This window comes from Neovison vison, chromosome X, assembly GCF_020171115.1.
Source record: "Neovison vison isolate M4711 chromosome X, ASM_NN_V1, whole genome shotgun sequence".
In the NCBI taxonomy this organism is placed as follows: domain Eukaryota; kingdom Metazoa; phylum Chordata; class Mammalia; order Carnivora; family Mustelidae; genus Neogale; species Neogale vison.
Genome location: NC_058105.1, coordinates 40266059 through 40289924, shown reverse-complemented (window position 1 = coordinate 40289924; position 23866 = coordinate 40266059). Strand labels below are relative to the sequence as shown.

At 36.6% G+C, this 23866-nt stretch overlaps 1 protein-coding gene across 1 annotated transcript in view; it reads left to right on the top strand.

Moving 5' to 3' along the window:
- DNAAF6 (dynein axonemal assembly factor 6) overlaps positions 1-23866 on the top strand; it is a 38050-nt gene that overhangs the window by 2178 nt on the left and 12006 nt on the right. Inside the window, exons 2-5 of the mRNA XM_044235244.1 lie at positions 4517-4687; positions 8288-8360; positions 11851-11956; positions 14968-15064. Of these exons, the coding sequence (XP_044091179.1) occupies positions 4520-4687; positions 8288-8360; positions 11851-11956; positions 14968-15064 (444 nt within the window). The 5' untranslated portion in view covers positions 4517-4519. The remainder of the gene's footprint in view (positions 1-4516; positions 4688-8287; positions 8361-11850; positions 11957-14967; positions 15065-23866) is intronic.

The following is a 23866-nucleotide window of genomic DNA, read 5'->3' as shown; positions in this document are numbered from 1 at the left end:
GGAGAGTGAGAGAAATGAAAGCAAAGGGCACAGAAAATTTATTTTCTTTATCTTTTCTTTAAATTTTTTTTAATTTTATTTTTTCAGTGTTCCAAGATTCAGTGTTTATGCACCACACACAGTGCTCCATGCAATATGTGCCCTCCTTAATAACCACCACCAGGCCCTCCCAACCCCCCACCCCTCCCCTCCAAAACCCTCAGCTTGTTTCTCAGAGTCCACAGTCTCTCATGGTTCATCTCCCGCTCCGTTTACCCCCAACTCACTTCTCCTCTCCTTATGGTCCATATATACAATGGAGTATTATGCCTCCATCATAAAGGATGAATACCCAACTTTTGTATCAAAAACTGGAGGAGATTATGCTGGGTGAAATAAGTCAAGCAGAGAGAGTCAATTATCATATGGTTTCACTTGTGGAAAATTTATTTTCTAAGAACCAAATCTCAAATCGATTTAGCAATATATTTTGTTTTTAATGAAATTACTTAAATTTTCTGAATTTCAATTTATTCTTGGCCTATTTAAATGGTAATACCAGATTCAGGCAGTGGCACTCTAGAATCTTCTCCTTCCTCTTCTTCCTTTTTTTTTTTTTTTTTAAAATCACTACACTACACTGAGTAGGCAAAAGGAAGTATACATTAGGTATAAAGGCAGGAGATCATAAGTTCTTTTTTTAAGATTTTACTTGGGGAGTGGGGAAGGGCAGAGGAAGAAGGAGAAAGAATTCCAAAGCAAATCCCACAACCTTGGGATCATGACCTGAGCCGAACTCAAGACCCGGACACGTAACCAACTGAGCCACCCAGGCGCCCCACAGGGTATGTTTAATAAGAAGTTCAATTTTTAACAGAACACAGATTGCATGTAGAAGAATAAGTAAGAAGTGGCAAAATTAGGTTGGGGTGATATCTTAAAGGACCTTGATTGCCAGGCTTAAGAGGAAACTAATGCATGTCAAATTTCCAGGTGAAAGATATCCCTCAAATAAATAACACTGTAAAAAGGCATCTTGCTTTAGTTTGTCCAGTTGATCTGTTTCTGCCAAATAAATGTTTTCAACAAAGCTTAATAAACTATTGTTAATTTTTAGACTTCTAAAAAAGGTGGCAGAATCTGTATTTCTATTAAATTTAGACTATTTTTTTCCAAAAATTCACATCACTGTTTTTCTCTTGATCCTTTGAACTATTTAGTTATTCACAAAGTACTGGTGATTCATTCTCAAAATATATCAACAAGCATATTTTGATCTCTTATTTTGTGTTTGCAGGTTATTACAGTTGATATAGTAAAAATATTTTTGCTAGAGTGCCAATTTCATTATGACATCTCTACACCCATTTAGCTACATATGAATCCGTGCCATTTTATGCCAGCCTAATTTGGAATTTAAGAAGTCTAAGTCCTAATGTGCTTGAGATATATAGAGTGTTACTAAAAATTATTGTGAATGATTTGTTATATACTCAAACATACATCCCAAGAAGGGGCATCCTTTGAAAGCAGTCACTTTGGGAGTCTATCCACTTGCTGTTGCTATGGCTTAAATTACCTTTGAAAATACTCTTAGAATTGCCTTGAGGCCTGTAGCACATTTTTTTAAATCTTAAAGCAGCAAATCTTCATATTTTGAAAATAGATGTGATATCTTGATACATCTAGAAATCACTTGGAGACAAATCTGTTGTATAATCAAGCTGAGTGATACCATAATGATACCTGTTTTCTTGGTGATACATATGAAGGCAATTCCAAAATATTTTGAACACTGATAGCATAATTTACATCAGCGTATAACCTTCTAAGGTGACTACTTTGAAATACAATAGCCGTGTGAGTTTAATCATGCTTCATTCAGTATTCATAAACTGCTGACTCTATGCCAGCTCTGGTTTTTGAGACTCTCGGCTTAAAGGGATGGCTTCCCACTGTCCACACTGCCCTGCCTCTCACCAGAGAGCCAGGTCAGAGCTACTTCCCAACTGGTAGGGATTTAGAATAAATCTGCTTTCCCTAAATCCAGTATCCACTGTAGCTCACTGAACGACAGACTCACTTCATAACGTAGCTGCCCAGAGTAACATGAGAAAGCCTATGATTTGGTACCTAGAATTCTTTTCCTGCGGTGATGTTGAGCCCTGCCCTATTCTGAACCTTCGTCTAGCTGCCAGCTCCTCAAAGATCCTCAAGAGTCAGACCCTGCCTCCTCTATCCCCACCTATGGGCCAGGGTTCTGTTCCACCTAAACAGACCTCCCTACAACCATACTTATTCAATCTTTCTGCCCTGAAACACTGCTCATATCCCCAAACTGCTGCCATGTCCCTGCCAAGCAGATGAAAATAAATGAATAGGAGTTCTGATTGCTACCTCAGACCCGGTATTTGGAACTTCTGAATACCCTTCTTCTGGGTTTGCTTTACCGGTTCCAGTTTATTCCCCTCTCACCGGCCCACCATTAAGCTCTCACAAGGCTCATCATCAAGTGTCTGTGTATGCAGGAACAATGTATGTGCCAAATAATAATGATAATTTTATGCAGTTTTTCATATTTTAGCAAACTCTCTCACCTACATTGCTATTAATAATAACGCCATCACAAGGGCACCTGGGTGGCTCAGTGGGTTAAAGCCTCTGCCTTTGGCTCAGGTCATGATCCCAGGATCCTGGGATCGAGCCCCGCATGGGGCTCTCTGCTCAGCGGGGAGCCTGCTTCCCTTCCTCTCTCTGCCTGCCTCTCTGCCTGCTTGTAATCTATCTGTCAAATAAATAAATAAAATCTTTAAAAAAATAATAATAAGGCCATCACAACAATTTTGTAAGGCGTGGAAATGCTGGAATAATAAAACAGTTTCGCTATATTTGCTTTATAAAACCTCATTGTTTGTGCAATCTCAACTCGAAATACTGTTCATATCACTGCATCTGAGACCTGAATCCTTTTCCCCTTTTGTTGTCAAAGGTAGAAAATGTGTCAATAAACTTTTTGTTTTTAATGTTCAGTAAATATTTAATGAACACATAATCAACTAGAACTTTTGAAATATAAACAAGAGCCTCTTTGTTTAATTTAATATGTGTCAATTATTCATTTCCATAGCAGACTACCAGACCATACTGTGAGAGAAGATTGTTTTATCACCATTTATTTCACCTTTTCCAATTTAATGAGTTTCCAATGTAATGAGTTTTATCATTAACTTATTTGACATTATTAGAAGTGATATTCATGCCCAGCAAAATTAAATTTTTAAAGGACCAATAATAGCTAACATATGTTGAGTGCTTACAATGGTTAGAATGTGTGCGAGGCAGAGTTCTAAGCTTTTTGACATGTGTGAAGCTACTCAATCCTTGTAACAACCCTATGAGGTAGCACTATGATTATTCCTATTTTACAGGTAAGGAGGATGGGGTGTATAGAGTTTAAATGATGTGCCTAATGTCACAGTGCTGGAAAGTAAATGATAGATACATATCTAGGCAGCATGACTCTGGAGACCTTACTCTAAACCACTCTGATATACTGCCTCTACGCTAGACATACAAGGCTATTTCACACGTGTTTCATACCCTTGACATCTTAAATAAGCATTAAGATCAGTTTTCCATTTAAAAAAGAAAGTCAAAATAATAGTAAAACATAATAAAACAGAAGGTTTGTAAAATACCATCTGCATGCAGATTGATTTTGACAGGTGATTTTGTATGAGCACACATTTGAGAATCCCTTTGTATTACTGTTCTAGGCACAATGCAGAAATTTTAGTGGATCATTTAATAACAGCACTAAAGAAGTGTTTTCCGTGAGTTAGTTTTATAAAAGTACATTTGAAAAATATGAGCAGAGATGTAGAAAAGATTCCCATTATATTTATGCCCAAATCATTCGCAATAAGCTTTATGCAGGTTATTCATTAAAGTCTGTGACATTTCCAAGATGTTTAAGGACCCTGAATTCCTACCCTAAATGTGACTATAAGGATTATTTTTTAAAAGATATTATTTATTTACTTGACAGACAGAGATCACAAGTAGGCAGAGAGGCAGGCAGAGAGAGAGGAAGGGAAGCAGGCTCCCTGCTGAGCAGAAAGCCTGATTCTCCATCCCAGGACCCTGGGATCATGACCTGAGCCGAAGGCAGAGGCTTTAACTCACTGAGCCACCCAGGTGCCCCTATAAGGATTTAAAGGGTAATTTAAATTACCCTTTAAATTACCCAGTAATTTAAAGGCTGGTAGGATTATAAGTCGTGGTGATCTTATTTACGTTTTTAATGTGTTATTTCCTAAAATTTTCGTTATATACATATATAGTATCACTATGATAACCATAAAACAGTTCATTTATTTTGTGTGAACTCTTCACTAAAGCCAACGAACCAACGCACTAGAATTCTCAGGTGGTGGTATAATGCTAGGCATCATCAAGGGCTGACTAAAAATTTAATCTTCGGTCTTCAATGAAACAGAAAACCAAAATATCTCTTTCTTATTATCTTCTTCCTCAGAACATGGATTCTGAAAATATGGAATCTGAAAATGTGGAAACCGAAAATATGGAAACTGAAAATCTAGAATATGAAAATATGGAAATTGAAACCATTTCTTCAGTTTCAGCTCTGCAAGCCCTCTCTAAGCTACTTTATCCCGAAGAAGAGGATGATTTTGAGCCTGGACAGGTGGTTGTATACTTACAGATGAATTAGTTCTATTTACGCTAAATTGTTAAACTGTATTTGAACAACTTGTTCCAACCTTGCTGTGGGAGCAATGTTGTGTCATCCAACAGGAGGTTGCAGGAGTCGTTATACATGAGAGTATCACCTCTGGTTCATTCCTAGCGAACATAATTATCTTTTTTCTAAATTACCTGAACACTCACTAGGAAAATAGTTCTGTAATTATGGTAGCAATAGCCACATTTCAAAATGTTTGTCATTTATATTTATGGCCAAAGAATGCTTGACAACCATTGCAGAGAGTGGTAACTTGGATTTTTAAGCCTAGACAGTATTTCTATAAAACAAATAATTTCCATGAGACAGTGTTAATTAGGCCCCCATCAACCAGCTCCCTTAATTTTTGAAAATTTGTCCACAAATGACAACAGAACAGAGAACAACTTGACCCATATAATGGGATAAACTACTATAGTTTTAGCTTACTAAAATTGACTTCTGGGTATATGCTCACACATAGCTGTGAAATCTAATTTGTTGGATAGTGTTTGGGATCATGGCAGGCAGCCCCAGGGAGGCTTGCTGCAGCAAGGTGGGCTTCATTTTGGGTAGGATAGTTCCATAAACTGACCTTCAGTCACTGCCCATATTCCCAGAATAATCAAAATACTTCTATGTAGCCCCTGCTCTCCATTCTCCTGCTCCTTAGGTATCAGCAAACCTCAGCTGTCAGACTGTCTACATGAAGGCAAACAAAATTTGGGCCAGAAATCTCACACAATAACAGAATATATCAATTTGCTTTACATGATCTTAGTGAAGTTGTTATTATGCCCAATTTTCCATGAATAAACCATCTCCAGTGAGCATGCTAGCAGTCTGCTCCTCCCCCCAAATTCTTTTCTGCCATTGTGTGGAAAAACAAATATAATCTGAATAGGCAGCAAATTCAGTGGCTCAGATCAACACTGGATGGAACTTCCACCCTCCAGGAAGAGTTTAGGTGGAAGGCACAGAATCAAGGAAGATGTGCAATGGGAATAAAATTTTTGGATGGAAACTGAATCAGCTTGGAGCCAGAATCCAAGAAGTGGTAGTCAGGGAAAAGTTAGTAGAGGCCAAACAAAAATCAGGACATTAATGGTAGCATTGAATATATACAACACACAGGACACTGGAGAAAAATTTAGGAGCAAGGTATCAATGAAGTTGGGAAGGCAAGTATATTTTCGTTACCTTAAGCTGAAGTAGAAGGATACATCCTGGGAAGGGTAGGATTATGTCTTATGCAAAAAGCATATTAAATATTTGAGAAACAGCAATCTTGAAGAAAGGTGAGTGGACCTTGTAACTGGGACAGATTCAAAGATGAAAGATTTTCCCTGGTAACAAAGCCTGTTCTCTTTGGCCTTTACATATGGAGTTGTTTATTTGCTTCTAGAGGTGATTCTAGGAGAAAGATGAGTGATTATGAGAATAGACGAGGATAATTTTATCAAATTGTACAATTCATAGAGGAAAATTACTGTAATGATGTATGATTCTGTATATCTAGGTTACCAGCAATTTTGAGGTAATTGGTCACTCAGACACTGGAGTACAGATATCATTAGAGGATATAGAATTGGAGCATAAGAACAGTGGGGAATAATTAATGTTTCCAATGAACTCTTAAATTTTCCAGGAGAGAAATTGTTTTTCATTTTTTAACATGTATTAATCTTGGGAACTGTGGAATGATCACAAGAGTGATCTGTTTTTGAAAATACTCTCTGAAAACAACATTAGAACTGTTGTATACACGTTGGCTTATTTACACCATCTCTACCATGAATTGCTAAGAATCTGGGAGATTAGGAAGATAGTGTTTTTTAAACTCACATGGGAATCTTAAGACCTGTGGGAAATAAGGTTCACCACTCCACAGACACCTTAACCAAGTTGTTCTAACTCTCTTACCTATTGCAAAGTGGCAAGAACTACAAAGATAAATTTCTCAGATAATGGGATGTGGCTCCATGGTAAAGGCTGAAATGATATTTTCATGGAAAACATTTGCAAGATGGTTTTTAATATTTTTATTATCCTCATTTTTCATTCCACTTGAAATTTGATTTTAATCATTTATTTTCATTAAGTTAATAAACTGAGACCCTCCTTCACTGATCCAATCATCACTATGCAGGGAGGGCATACCAATTTTTGTTAGGAATGTTCAAGTTTTCCTTTCCATGGATTTTAATTTTCCTTGGAAGGAGTCACTCCACAAAACAAGAAGCCCTCATGTTCCAAGAAATGCTTTGCACTGATTGACTATTAGTATTCTGATGATTAATAACTTAAGGAAAGCACTACTAGTTTATATGACCTTAGTGATTAAAACGAAAAAAAAATGTAGAGTACCATCTTGGGATTTCCACATAAAACTGTAACACCTTAACCAGAGATACTGCACTTTTGAAGCACCTTTTGGAAAGGAATGGTTACTGTCTTAGAAGCCATTGAGATGTTACAGATTAATTTCTGATTTATAGCTGTTGGAATAGTTTAGCATAATAAAGACACAGGTGAGTTTTTCCACCAGCTTTCAAGGACAAACACTATTCCTCTTGCCCAAACAGGACATTGTAACTTCTGTACATACCTGAAGTCTTGGGAGATCCAGGCAGGGGCCTGAGAAAAGAGAGCCTCATGTGCTAGTTTGCCAGGATCCAGGGAGAGAACAGTTTTGACTGTCAGCAATGGAGTAAACTGGAGCTTCAGAGTCTGGCATCAGCAAGAACATTTAGGAAAATATTGGGATTTCTTAAATTATCAAAAGACCCCGGAGAGGGACCAATGAGGTGGTTGCCACTATTCTGATAGTGTAATATGTATCATGCTTAGTTGAAAAAAGGAAAATTGTTCTTGTACTGGTGAATAGAGGGGCGGTCCTATGACGGTGTGTTTGCTTGCACAGGGGATGGCAAAATGAACTTGCATGATGACTGAAGTGGTTCGGCGTGTATTTGACACTCTTAATTTGGGGGTTCTGTTTAAATCCATTAGTTCAGTGTCATGAGGTGGAGTGACTAGAAAGTGTTTCAGGTCCCCAGAGGAAAAAAAGTAAAATCAGTTAGCAGGAGTTTCGAATGAGTCCTTTGATATCTAAATACTTAAGACTCTATTTAGTGGTTTGTTTTTGTTTCTATGAAACTTTCCCATCCTTTTCCATCCCCCATCTAACTCTGGCAAGACACTGCCGAAACCCAAAAGTGTTGATGCTTTTTACTAATACTTGGTTCTGACCTTCAAAGAGATGACTGTGGTTCGTTCCGCTATCCGCAGGGATACACAATTCACTGGGCTGGAACTGGGGATTTTGTCTGATCAAAGATCAGTTTTGCCTTTCGGCCTATTAAACTAAATACTTTTTGAAAGAAAAAGGAAAACACGTTCTAAATAATACTTGGCATCTGTCGCTTTGTTATATAACAATGATGATTAAATGAGAAGCTCTATGAAATTTTATATGGAAAGCTTATCAAATTCAAAGCATTACCAGTCATAAAGGTTACACAAGTAATAATTACTTGTTGGGCCTTTTTTCTTTTCTCCAAGCCAAACTGTTCATCTGTCCTTGGAGCCATGGGTCCTGGGAATATTGGACCACCAAGAACAGAAGAGCTCCAAGGTAAGTTATTTAACAAAGCATATAGATCAGTATAATCAGTAAAATCTTTTCTCTGGGAGCAAAAGTATAAGGAGAGTAATACTAACACTAGAGTTTGTCAAAGATGAACTCAGATAATTGCAGAAATGATGAACAGTCGTTTACATATAAAGATGCTTTTTTAATTCTACTGTTATAGGTAAGTCATTTTTATATTAATGGAAATTAATTTGCCTTGAATTATTGACGTTCACTTTTTGATATATTTCCTGAGAAGTAAAACCAAGAAAGTCATGTGTGGTTAAACAACTTTTTATTACTTAAGGTCTAGTTACCAAAATGATTAGTTTCTTCATCTTCTACCCTGCTATATTCTGGCAATTTTACAGAATTCATTAATTCATTCAACAAATATTTATTAAAAGCCTGTTGTGTACCAGGTAGTAGTAACATCTCTGGAGCTATGAGGAAGATCAAAATAGAAAGGTCTCTGCTCCCATCGAGTTAATAGTCTTTTGGAGAACACAATAAATAGCTACACAATTTTATCTTATATCAAAATGCTTATAAATTAAAGCCCATGAGGCGATGTATATAGTCACGGCTTCTATAAACTAGAATAAATATTTGGGGGAGATTTTCCCCACCATTTTGGCCCATACATTTTCACAGAGTTGAGCATTTTATACATCTTCAAAAATATAGAAAGCTTTAATTCTGTCATGATGACAGTTACCAGAGGGTGAACAGGGAAAGGAAGTGAAGTTCCTTCATCAATTTAGCTGATTGTTAAAGATTTTATCTGGAAAATGTTTAAAATAATGGCTAAAATGAGGTCTGAGGTGATGATTTTAAAATTTCAGTTATTATCCCCTACATACTCAAGAGTCTCTTCGCCTCATTCAAGAGATGTTGGAAGGCTAGTTCAAATTTTGATGTGTTTCTATGCAGCCTGAATTTCTGATAGTGTATGTCTAATATCCTCTAAATTCTGAGAAAAATGAATCATATGCAAACTATTTTATATGAAATCTGTAAGTAGGCTTTACAAAGCTCATGCTAGACAGAAGCAGACAATTACAAAAGAGTTGGCAGTATTGAAAACCTGGTAATCAGGTGCATTTCTGGGGATGCTTGAAAGGAGAGCTTGAAATAATGTTCTGCACCTAATGTTGGAACAAATGTAAGGCTGGGCTTTTCCATGCCTCATTTGCTTTTAAATATTTAAAGATGACACATAAGAACCCAGGTATATGCTTAGTCCTGCACAAAGGACAAGTGCTAGAGATTTTCTTTGAGGCTCACATCTACATGAGGAAAATACTAGATTAAAAAATTATCACTGGGGCACCGGGGTGAAGCAGTGGGTTAAGTGTCTGCCTTCAGCTTAGGTCATGATCTCAGGGTTCTGAGAAAGAGTCCTGCTTTGGGCTTGCTGCTCAGTAGGGAGTCTGCTTCTCCCTCTGCCTCTTCCTGCTGCTACCTCTGCTTGCGCTCTTTTTCTCTCAATCTCTCTCTGTCAAATAAACAAAATCTCTTTTTATTTTATTTTATTTTTTTAAATTTTTTTTCCAATTTATTTATTTTCAGAAAAACATTATTCATTATTTTTTCACCACACCCAGTGCTCCACGCAAGCCGTGCCCTCTATAATACCCACCACCTGGTACCCCAACCTCCCACCCCCCCGCCACTTCAAACCCCTCAGACTGTTTTTCAGAGTCCATAGTCTCTCATGGTTCACCTCCCCTTCCTCTTTTTAAAAATATTTTATTTATTTATTTGAGAGAGAGAGAGTGAGAGAGAAAGAGAGAGCATGAGAGGGGAGAGGGTCAGCGGAAGAAGCAGACTCCCTGCTGAGCAGGGAGCCCAACTTGGGACTCGATCCCAGGACTCCAGGATCATGACCTGAGCCGAAGGCTGTTAGTTGCTTAACCAGTTGAGCCACCCAGGTGCCCCAAATAAAATCTTTTTTTTTTTTCAATAAAAAAAATGATCATTGTATCCACTGTTTTCAGTTTCTTTTTTTTTTTTTAAGATTTCATTTATTTATTTGACAGAGATCACAAGTAGGCAGAAAGGCAGCCAGAGAGAGAGGGAGAAGCAGGCTCTCCACTGAGCAGAGAGCCCGATGCAGGGCTCGATCCCAGGACCCTGAGATCATGACCTGAGCCGAAGGCTTAACCCACTGAGCCACCCAGGTGCCCCTGTTTTCAGTTTCTGTAACTGATGTTTTCTAAGAATTATGTCATGCTTTCATGACACAGGTATCAAAGTTTTTAGATAGTAATACACAAAGCAAAATAAGGCATTGGCTCCCCGGATCAAATTATTGTATGTTTGATTGGTTCTTTTATGTAAATGTTGGACATAAGATCCTATTGATGTTTCTGAAAAAAAATGTGTAATATTTCTTTACATATGTAGGTTATATATAATATGTTTCATATAAAATGTTCTTTCACATACAGAGTATGTATTATATGTTATATTACATGTTATATTATGTAATATATATGTTATAATATATACATATATTATATATTATATATAAATATATACATATATACATTATATATACATATATACATTATATACATATATACATTATATATACATACATATATATGTATATATGTACGTATATGTATATATGTACATAAGTACATACATAAGTATGTATATGTATATACGTACATATATATGTATATATACATGTATACATATACATATACATGTATACATGCACATATACATACACATATGTATATGTATATATAATGTATATATATACATTTCTATATATATTCCGTGTATATATATACATTATACATATATAATATACATATACACATTATATACATATATACATTATACATATAATGTGTATATATTATATATACACATATGTATATATATACATATATATGTATATTATACATATATATGTATATAATATATGCATGTACACATATGTATGTATATATACATATATAATATACATATACACATTATATACATATATACATTATACATATGTATGTATAAATGTATAATGTATAATGTATATATGTATATAATGTGTATATGTATATTATATATGTATATATACATACATATGTGTACATGCATATATTATATACATATACACATTATATACATATATACATAATATATGCATATAACATATACTAACATATGTATGTTATATTACATATTATATGTTGTATGTACACATACAGACCAGAATGCGATCATTGGATTACAGATGATTTTTTTCTTCTTTTTGCTTACATGTTGTTTCCAAATTTTTTATGACTGTTATTACAATTTTACAATGTACTGTTTGTGGATTGATTCAAAAGTTCTACATTTTTTTTTTTACTAAATTAGCTTGTTTGGACCAAAACACAAACTAGTGATTACAAATAGAACATGTTTTACTTCGATGATCCCAAACTGAGCATGAAGAATAGAAACAGCCTCAGCTTTATCTTCCCTTTCTCCACAGTCATCCCTCAAAGCAGTGATGAAAATGGCGAGGATATCTGGAATCCAGAAGAGGTTCCAGAGGGAGCAGAGCATGAGGACATGTGGGATGTTAGAGAAATACCAGAGTAAGTCAGATGAGGCCAGGAATGTGTTTGGGGCTTAAGGTAGATGTGTCATCTGATATCATTCTATTTTTGACAAGATTCATAAAATAACTTCTACCACATGAAAGATAAAACTATGGTGACACACAGAAGGCATGTGTAAATGATGATTTTTTTTCCTTCTGAAGCAGAAACAAATAATGAAATATAATACCTTCCTTTCAGTTATTATCAAGCAAAAACTGAAAAATACAGTCATTTCCATTACAAATTTATATTTACTATTGGCTAGTTGTTTAATGTGGATCTAACACTGGGAAAGAAAACCCATTAAGTTACAAGCATTCATACAAGCTAAATTATTTTACCATGTTTATGTGTCAAAGACCTGCTTTTAATTATTCAATGCTCCACAATTGTGGTAAAAGGCTGTGTTCTCTCTCCAATTATCTATTATTACCTGGACCTATTTACTAGTGATTTTAGGATTATGTTTAACATATTTTGCAAGAGGTCTTGAAGCCTCACTTTGTAGCTTATTCAATAGGAATTATGAATATGAACTGTAAATATGAAATTTAGGATTATTATCATGAATAGCCCTTCACTCTGATGAAATAAATCACCTACAGTTTCAAGGAATTGAAAGTGTGTTCACACTCATAACTGAAATTAATGGTTAAATACACTAAGCTTTAAATAAATGTATTCTAAAATAAAATATTGATTGAGTATTTAGAATAACTTGAAAAACCAAGGCAGTACTTACTAAATTACAATGTATTTTATGTTTGTGTACGGTGTAAGAGAATAATGTATTTTATGAATTCTTGAGGACTTCTATGGTAAGTGATCTGACAACTTATCTAATTCTTACAATAAAATTGTGTCCAAGTTTGTTTTTTTTTTTTAAACCCAACCCTCTCTTTCTGTCCTCTACATCAATTCTGAAAATAGAAGCAGTGGGAGACTGCAGATAATTAACTGGAAAAATGTATCCAGCTTTCAAATAAACAATGTCAAAAAACCCCATAAACCTCATAAAAAAGATCAAAGGGGATTTTAAAACATTTCTGTGTGTACCTTAAAAATGAAGAGTAAATCTCAGGTTATGTTTATACAATGCCCACACATCCGATGAAAGGTATGAAGTAAGCCACTCATTCATCATATTGTCTAATGAATGTCAAACATCCGTATGTGGCAAGTTCCAAATTTGAGTAAACTTTCACTTCTCATCCTGATGTTTGATGTTCTGTAGAAAGAACATCCATGAAAGTTTTAAATGAATAAGAACTCCAGTCAGGATATGAAGAAAATTATAAGATTTTTTTTAATCTTTATTTTCTATCTTACATGAGTACATTTCAAAATGTCCCAGTGGGTAAAGAGGAAATTGGGAAAAAAGGGGGATAGGCTGCTCACAAAAAAAATCACAAGTGGCCAAATAAAAAGTAATAAGGACCTGAGCTAAGTCACTGGCCTGGGGGAGAAGTATGAGGGCCTTTGAGAGATTCTTAAAGGAACATATGTTATCTGATTAGATATAATGAATGACAAGAAAGCGTCAGAAATGATGCTGAGGGTACTGACTAGGGTGAGTGGATGAATAGTGAGGCCATTAACTGGGACTGGGAATGAAGGTAGAGGGAAAACAATGAGTTTGGTTTTGGATGTGTGGACTCTGAGGTGCCTTTGGGACATCCAGGCAAATGGATATAGTAGACAGTTGGAAAATTACATCTGGAGGTGCAGAGAAGAGCAGCAGCTAGAGCAAATCCATTTGGGAGTCATGGGCATATGGATCAATACCTTTCTGTTTTGCTTTAACCTGTCTTCACCTTTGTAAATATCAGGTAAATGTTATAGTCTATTAAGAAAAAAGTGCCCCATATCAAATAGCTACTTATTGTTAGTCCTGTTCAAACTCAGAGAAATCCCTTTTCCATCCTTGGGCTTTCCTATTTGCAAGCGGTCAGAAGTTCAAGGTAGTTCTTTAGTCTTCCTATCCAGAGAGTTACTGTTTCTTCATTAGGGGAGAATTAAAGAGTAAAGATCATCTGTAAATGTTTGCTCACTTCATTCCGTCTAAAAAGATATAGGGTACATTATGGTTGGGTGCTTCTTTCTGTAAACCACTCTATCCCTAGGGACCCAAATGTGGGGGCAAAGAAAGATTTGTGAATTATCTTCTTGTGTGAGGTGAAATACCAGGAAAATCTTTCATCGGAGTAAGAATTCTATAGGCCTAGATTCTAAATACTGCAATGTTGTTGTGCTGACCACATTACTAGTGTTTCTATTATAGACTTTTAGACCTGGAGAAAATATTGTAGAAATCACTGAATTCAAACCTACCTTTCTCCCATAAATTTTACAAATCTGAAAGCAGAGAACCCCATGAGTTTGTGATTTGACCAAGGGCACACAGTTAATGACGGAAAAAGAACTACACCTAGATTTTCTAACTCTACTCTGTGTCTCAAATTTAGCAGACAAGGATTTCTATCTATCCATCAAACTCTGGGTTATGGGCCTACTATTTTTCTGAGCCATCATTTTCCAGGAAAAAAAAAACCTTTTTTTTCTTTTTGCCTTTAATCTTATTAGAAGTTCCCTCAATCCATTTTATTTGTATAGCTCTGAAACAATTAAGCTTAATTTTTCAAAAAGAAGTAGATACAATATAAATCCTGCTTTACAGTATTAGGGGTGTGTGTGTGTATATATATATATATATATATATATATATTTATTGTGTGTGTGTATATATATATATATATATATATATATATATATATTTCATGTTAAGTATTTTTTGACCTGAATTTTCTGGACTTCTATTCCTTTAGGATTCTGCTACATGCTCAAAGAAATGGTCAGCACTTTATTTAGTCCTTTTATTTTTTTGTAATAACATGTCATCATAAGTTTGTAGTTTTGGGGTTTTTTTTTTCTTTCTTTTTTTTTTTGCTCTGGGACAGAAAATTGCTTTCTTTTGAGTCTCAGTATCATTGACTATTTTTTTTTAGGTATGAGATAATATTCAAACAGCAAGTGGGAACTGAGGATATTTTTCTAGGATTTTCGAGAAAAGACTCTTCAACCGCATGTTGTGAAGATCTAGTGGTGAGTCTCTCTATCTTCCCTATGACCATTGTGGCTACACTGACTGGCTGTTATATGCATAATACCATAGGCAAGGCAGTAAACTCTTTAAAAATAGTGGTTGCTATGTTTTAGGTACTAAGGAAATAATGGGATTGACAATTTAAAATTGGCTAATACGTACAAAATAAACTAAATTTACACATGTGGATAAGATTTACAAATAAACATAATAGATTCATAAGATATAATACACTATTTCTAGTCCTGTGAAAACTGTCCTTCCCTGAATCTCTCTTATCTCATATATCTGTATTTCTTCTAATGACTCAGCTTACATCGTGCAGTTTAAAAAGGGACTTTTTCTTAATTTTTGGACCGGAACTTCTAATTTAAAACTCTAAAAAGACATCTAAAATGTTATCTTCGTTTCCTTATCAGAATGACACTAATTCTATGTAATAACAATAGCAATGCCAATAAGATCAATGAGACCCCCTTATTTCTGCTTATTTAAGACTCAGAATGATCCTGTTGAAAAGTCTGGGCCTAACCAAAAAAGGGGGATATAACCGGTTTGGGCAGCAAACACTGGTAATTCTGGTGTGGAGAATTCTTTTCCTGAGATCAGTGGCTGTGCTTCTATCTTTCCCCTCTCTGTCTCACAACACTCTACAGTATGGAGTACTGAGATGCCCATTGGAAATGCTTAATCTTTTTTCCTTAAGCAAATGGTAAATGGAATCTATCTTTTGCATGAACTTCAGGTTTTCTCTTACTAGCAAAATCTAAGACATCCAATTGAAGCAAGTAACATGAGTAACATAATGCGAGTAGTGAGTTTAAGTAGCTTAGGAGATTTTTCAAACTCTAATGAGTTAAGGTTTCAAGTGATCTTGAAGTAATTAGTTCCCAGGGTTTTCCAGTAACATCCCAATTCCTCTCTTTTAAATAACTGTAAAATAACATTTTGGATGTCTAGTATTGAGGATTGCTATAAACTCTGGAGAAATTCTGGGCCCTAAGTAAGTAACTGTTGTGAGCCTTTCCATCTCTCTCCCTTTTAAAGTGCTACTAGTATTAATAATAAAGGTGTCCTGAATGAAGACTCTCGGAAACCAAATTGTACCCAAGAGTAGGAGTACACAGTTTATGTAAAACTCAACAACTATATGCTGAAGAAGACTTGCTCCCCACTTTTAATGAACTTCTAGTCGACTGGGGAGACAGAACTTACATAAATGAAATCAGCTTCTTATTAACAGTTAAACTCAGTGTTGACAGTCTACCAGGAGTTTAGAGGGTTTGGATAAGGTATAGACAGCACGGAATGGAAGATGTATGAGATATTTTTTGGTGCTGTGGCACTTCACAACATGTATACTGTTTTTTTTTTCTCTTGCATTTTCTTCATATATTCAATTTTCTTAATTCAATTAGCCAACATATAGTACATCATTAGTTTTTGATATAATGTTCAATGATTCATTAGTTGCATACAGCACCCAGTGCTCATCACATCACATGCCCTCCTTATTGTCCATCACCGAGTTACCCCATCCCCCCAACCCATCTCCCTTCACCCACCTTCCTGACTCCAGGAAACAGAGGTTTGGAGTCAAGAGTCTCTTATGGTTTGTCTCCCTCTCTGATTTCTTCCCCTTCAGTTTTCCCTCCCTTCCCTTATTGTCCTCTGCACTTTATCTACCATTTACATTGACATGGATGGATTATGCTAAGTGAAATAAGTCAATCAGAGAAAGAGTTATCATATAGTTTCACTCATATGTGGAACATAAGGAATAGTGCATATATTCAATTTTTAAATACTTAGTGAGTACTATTACACACCAGGCTCTGTTCTAGGTACTGGGATACAAAGGTAAATAAGATACAGTCATCACCCTCAAGGAATTTACAATAAAGGAGGCAGACATGTAACAAATCATTGCAATTCAGTATGGCAAGTATATACTTAGAGGCATATATGTGTGACATATATGGTGTCATAAAGCAGAAAGAGATAAACATTGGGTAGACAAGATTTTTCCAGTGGACAACATTTAAGAAACAGAGTAAAGCACATGGGGCAGTATCCAGGCATGAAATAGCCTGGCTTGAGTAAGCTCTGAGCATAAGAAGAATAAAGAATAGTTGTCAGTGGTGTACTTACAAGCCAACTCTCAAAAAAGGGAAAATAGCCCCTGATTTGTAGCTTGAATTTTATCTTATCTTGTAGGCATATTAATGATGATATCCACCATCATTGCTTAACCCCACTGGTAAGACTCAGACTAAAGAGGTGATTGACCACATCTCAAGTATTTCTTGCTCAAATTTATCAGCTTACTATTCCTGTTGGTAATATGGCATTTTCCCAGATCTAAGACATCATCAAATTGTCATTTATTTAATACAAAGGAACAATAAGTGTGCTACCCCATTAATTGTACACATTGATTGCATGACGTACCCAGTAGCAGAAACACTAAAATGTGGGGGGAATTAAATCTTAGAACTGGCTAAATTTGTTATTTGGGGGCTGGACCTGGTCTATATGTAACAATCCAATACAGAGACTTTAAGAAGACCTCTGTTTAAGCTGAAGAAGATAGTAGCATGAACAATCTGTTTAAGTACAAGGAGTGACTTGGGGTTTAAGAATCCACAAGGACCACCCTTTCCTTTACCCTCCCCAGACTCCAAATAAGAAAGCAGGATTCATGAGTCTTAAATGAAAGCAATTGTCCTAAACAAAATTCTCAGTTATGATTATGTATGTCTTCAGCAAATCTTCCATTCTTGCCTTCTAACCTCAAACCAAAGAGCTTCATTATCTAAATTCTAACTACTGCTCCTTTACCGGGTTTGTAGCTACCAAGCTTCCCTGGCCTTAATCTATAATTAGGAATTTTATGTTTTAAGTAAAAATTGTATGTAAAGTGTACAACATGATGATTTGATACACATATGCATAGTGAAATGATTACTGCATTATTAACATCCTCTCCTCACATACTTACCGCTCTGTGTGTGTGTGTGTGTGTGTGTGTTGAGAGCACTTGGAATCTACTCTCTTAGCAGATTCCCAGTATTCAATATGGTATTAGTAACTGTAATCATCCTGATGTACACTTCAGAGCTACAGCTTTATATGTCAGCTTTTTGCAGGTTTGTTTTATTTTTAGCTGCCAACCATTTTCTTCAAACCAAATTCTATGAGAAAGCCCAACATAGAGAACACATAAAAGTACCACTGCCTTGAATAAAAGGGTATTATCACCCATGAGGCAGCTCCTAGGAGAAAAACTGGGGCTCTTTGGAACACAGTTTCAAAGATGCTTATCTAGCCTTTCTCCTTATATTACATTTGAGAAAATAAGGTCCAGCTTGTAAAGGTATCAAATATTCATATAAATTAATGGAAGAATAATAAGAGAGCTAGAAGGTGTTTTCCTCCTAGGTAACATGCATGTTTTACTTTAAACCTCATGAGTATAATGCCCCTGTCTTGTTCTATTTTACGTTTTTTGATTTTACTATTTTTTAAAATTTTTAAAAATATTTTATTTATTTATTTATTTATTTATTTTTTTTGGGGGGTGAATTTTTAGCTTTTTTTTTCCAATTTATTTATTTTCAGAAAAACTGATTTTACTATTTTTTATTTTCTTTTTTGTTCTCTATACTTTCCATTGCTCCCTACAAAGATCCTGCCATAATGGGTTTGATATATATCCTTGACTATGTAACCTTGAATACATATTTACCCCTGTTTGCTGTATTTTTAATTCAACAAATACTTATTGAGCACTTACTATAGGCCAGATACTTGATATACAGTGTCGAACACAATAGAAAAGTTTCTCTTTCTCACAAGGAGCTTACTATCAAGAGATTAAGCAGTCTATAAGCAGCAGCACAGACTTCCATAAATCCATTCAATAAGGAAACAGTGAACCCAAATGCATAAAGGTTATTACTTACAGACAGGATAAGCAAGATCAGCCGGGTGTCAGTTCCACGTGTCCCTTTACCCCACAGGAAAACCACTGAACTAAAGGGACCAGATAACAGGTGACAGGAGCGGTGGGGCACTCTGTTGCTGAAGAGCCAACTCTAGGCTGTAGCTGGACTGTTTTATAGCCTGTATCTACACCCAAGGGGAGGGAGGTAGAAAGCTCTTATGCCTTATTGGAACTAGGGAGGAGGGTGAGAAACTGCTTCACTGGTAGCCTCCTGCAAGATAAGGAGCCTCCCACAGGGTAGAAAGGCAGATAAGAAATAGCCTTGAGGCAACTCCTCACAAGACTCTATCTTCCCCTGTTCCGGGAGGATCACAGGATGTTCTGCCAAGACTTGGGCCCAACAGCAGTTGAGCTTTGCCTATGTGGCCAACGTGGATAGTACAGGTTCACCAGAGTGCCATCGAGGAGCCATTTTCCTACATTCACAGCCTATGAATAAAGGTTTTTATCCTACTTGTTTTTACTTAAAATGATATAATAATAATAGCAAATCATTTATAGAACGCTTACTGTGTGCCAGGCATTTCTCTGAGAACTTTGCACATAGTAAATCATCAATCCCCACATCAACCTTATGAAATTGGTGCCATCATTTTCACTTCACAGAGGAGGTTGCTGACACACAAAGAAGTTAAGTGACTTGCATTAAGTTCACACACTTAGAATCTGGTAGAACTATAATTGGACCCAAACAATTTGACTTTGATAGAAGTGTGTATAAAGTGATATGGTCCAAGCAGACTTCACAATACAGGAGATATCTGGCCTGGACATGTGAAGTGCTTGGTAGTTTGTCAGGGTGGAAAAGCTGTCTGAGCAGAATAAACAGTGGCATCAGCAAAGGCCTAGTGCTATGAAAGTATATGATATTTTTGAGAACTATTTGTGGTGTTCTTGGAGTCCCAGACTGGACATGGAGCAATAAAAGAAAAGAGAATAAGCGGTTTAGAGTTAGTTGTAAAAGCCCTTGGATGTCACACCATGTGCTATGGATTGAATTGTGTCCCCCCCACCACCAAGTTCATATGTTGAAGCTCTAACCCCTGTTGTAATGGTATTTGGAGATGGAAGCTTTGGAAGGTAATTAGGTTTAGATGAGGTCATGAGGATAGGGGCCACATTATGATATTAATGTCTTGATACAAAGATGCCAGAGAGCTTGCTCTGGCAAGTGAGAGATAGAGTAAGGCTCATATTCCAGTGATGTGGTGATGAGAAGGCAGCCTTCTGCAAGCTGGGAAGAGAGTTCTCACCAGAAACCAACCATATTGGCATGTTCGGCATGCTCAGAATTCCAGTCTGTAGTATTTTGTTATGACAGCACCAGCTAAGACACCATGAGCTATGGACGTTTGTGGGCACTAGAATTATAAAATGTCTTCAAACAGGCAAATTATAAAATGTCTTCAAGCAGGTGAATTAAACAATTAGGTGTGTATTTCAAAACAGCTCTAGTGGCAGATTATGGTGGAAAAATTGGAAGAGGTGATGGTAGGAGATGGGTGTGAGCTGGGGAGATTGGTGGTAGGAAAACCAGTTGAGAGACCATTGCATTAATTCAGGTGAGAGAGGCAGGAGCCTAGAGTGTGGCAGTGGGGATAGAGAGCAAAGTAGACGTTTCAGAGGTAATACTGATGGGATTTAGAAATTTGTCAAATGGGATATGTAAGGGAGAAACAGGAGTCAAGAGTTCTAGCTTGGGTGACTGGGTAAATGGTGATAACATTAATTAAGATAAGGGAATATAAAGTGGTTTATCTCTGGATGGTAGTCTTAGAAATGGTTTCTATTTCTTTTTGCTCATCTGACTTTTTTTTTTTTTTACAATTACCATCTATTACTTCTGGAATAAGAGTAAACCAAGGTGGGTTTTTTGTTGTTGTTTTTGGTGGTATGGGAATATCAGGTAAGAAGTGCAAAAGAAGACAAAGTTCTAAGTGAAAAATATTAAGTTTGGGTTATATTGAATTCAAACTGCCTGCAAGAAATCTTGTTGGAAGCATCCAGTAGGCTGTTAGAAATATAAAGTCCATGCAGAACTCAAAGACAGGAACTGGAGATGTTGATTTTCAGAATTGGAGTTTGCTCTCTGAAGGATTAGAATATACTACCACTGAGTGCTGGCTTTGTATCAGGCTTAGAATGAAGTAGAACTGATTTTAGGTAGTACCTCTATATTTGGAGAGGGGGAGGTGTTGAGAGGGACACTAAGAAACTTGCAGAATGGGACTGAGAACAGAATACAGAGCCCTTGGGATGGGGTCAATATTCAGAGGAAGAGTTCAAACAGAGGCATCAGAAATTCTCGCTCCAGTTCCAAGCCAGGTATCAAAAACCAAGAGGAATCAGATCAATGAAGTAAGGTTGAGACTGTCTCATGGCTTTAGAGATAAAAACAATGATGATGGAGGAAGCCAAAAAGCTGTCACAGAAACAAGGTGGGGGAAAATAAGAACTTGCCTACCCTTGAGAAACAGGGCTGACCAAAGTACCTGACCTCTTGGGTGCCAGCTGGGGGACATAGAAAAAGGAAATTAAGATATCAAGGATATGTAGGAAGATAGCCTGTCTTCTCTATAGGACTATTTGTGGCAGGAAGGGGGATGGGTACAGTGGGGAAGTAGGTCAGTAGATTCCTATTTTCACCCATGCATGCTGAACAGCAGATTATCTCTAAAATCCAAAAGTGAATAGGGCTAGGGTTATTGATATTCTGCCAAGTGACACATCATTTATTCTACGAGACCAGTGCTCTAACCCCTGAGCTACGGAGCCTCGTCATTTATTCTAGAGGAGGGGAAAAGCAGCCTGCACATAGCTTGATACTCTTTTTGACCTGCAATGGATTAATAATATTTTGGTTCTTCTGATTTAATGTATCTGTATTGATAAGGGGACATTCTGATGTTACCTATAAAGCAAGGCATTAAGCCTGTTTCTCTCTCATCATCACCACGTCACTGGGATATGAGCCTTACTCTATCTCTAAATCTCACTGAGAATGGGGTGAGAGTCAAGGATGGGATAGGAGTCAGTCACTATCTGGCAGATACAACCAGGAGTCACATGTTAATCACACATTCTCATCTCAAAAAGGGCTATCAATCATTCTGAGCAAAGTGTCTCCCTAGCTTCTGAGAATTCACTTGTTTTTTGAATGGTCTACTTCTCAAGTCCTGTTTTCTCTCTTAGGTTAAATCAGTCGTATTCATTTACCTTTAATGAATAAGCTGCTTGATAGTAGAATAGATTCTCCTTTCCATATAAATTCTAGAGGATGGACACGTTTTTGCAGGCTTTCTGATTATGCCAACCTTATTTGATTGGTTATATATCAGACTGTGTGTCAGAGAGAAGGATATTTGAGCTGTAATACAATTCCTTATTATCAGCTCCAGGCATCACAGTAAACCTTCAATTCAGTTTCTAATGGTTCTCTTGGTAATATATGTACACTTATAGTTAATATCATAACATTCTTTCATAATGATGGTAGAAGGATGAATACCTCCTTAAAAGCTAATCTAATTGTATAGATTTAATACATTTGTGATTACAAAAGTTAGATGCATTTAAATTTTTTTGAAGATTTTATTTATTTATTTGACAGAGAGATATCACAGGCAGATGGAGAGGCAGGCAGAGAGAGAGAGAGAGAGAGAAGCAGGTCTCCTGCTGAGCAGAGAGCCCGATGCGGGACTTGATCCCAGGACCCTGAGATCATGACCTGAGCCAAAGGCAGCGGCTTAACCCACTGAGCCACCCAGGCGCCCCAGATGTATTTAAATTTTTAAACAGTAACAAAATTAGTAGAGTTGAAAATATAAGTCCCCCATAATGAGAGATAGATGCAGAGTGCATGTGGGCAGGGAGAGAGAGAGACGGGGAGAATTTGCGATGGCTATGGTCAGGTATGAAATAAGAGTGAAAGATGTCTCTTTTTTTAAAAAAAAGATTTTGTTTATTTATTTGACAGAGAGAGACACAGCAAGAGAGGGAACACAAGCAGGGGGAGAGGGAGAGAGAGAAGCAGGCTTCCCGCTGAGCAGGGAGCCTGATGTGGGGCTGGATCCCAGGAACCCAGGATCATGACCTGAGCTGAAGGCAGATGTTTAACGATTGAGCCACCCATGCGCGCAAGTGAAATGTGTCTTACCCATATTACTTGGTTAAAAATAAAATCAGAAATTTTACATTTTGATGAGCTTTCATCAAAATATCTGAATCACATGGTCCAGAATCCTTGAATGAGAACAGGCAGAAACTTCTGAATCTCTGCAAGCAAGAACAGATTGACCCTAAGAAAATGCCAGTATTTGAGGGGTAGATAAGCGAAGAGGAATTGAGAAAGATATTCAGAGATGGGGGAAAGCCATAACAGTGTCCGGTGCTATAGAGGGGTAAACCAGGATTAGGGTGCAGAAGGAATTTTTAGATTCATCATTTAAGAAGTCTTTGGTGACCTTTGGAAGACAGCAGTTTCAGTGATGTGCTGGGAGCCAACACCAGATTGCAGAAAGCCGAGAAGTGAACAGGAAGCTAGGAAGAGAAGGCAGCAAATGCACATCATTCTCTGAGGAGGAATAGCAACGAAGGGGTGGAGAGAGAAGAGGTGGTTTTTGAGGAGGAGGCAGGATTTAGGGGTAATTTTTTTAGGATAAAAGAGAATTAAGAATGCTTTTCAGTTGATGACAAATATCCCTTCGATTGTAATATTTATTGAGTACCTACTGTGTGTCACTTGAGTGAATGAACAAAGAGTAAAAAAGTAGTTATGGTAGGTGCCCCCAAAGGA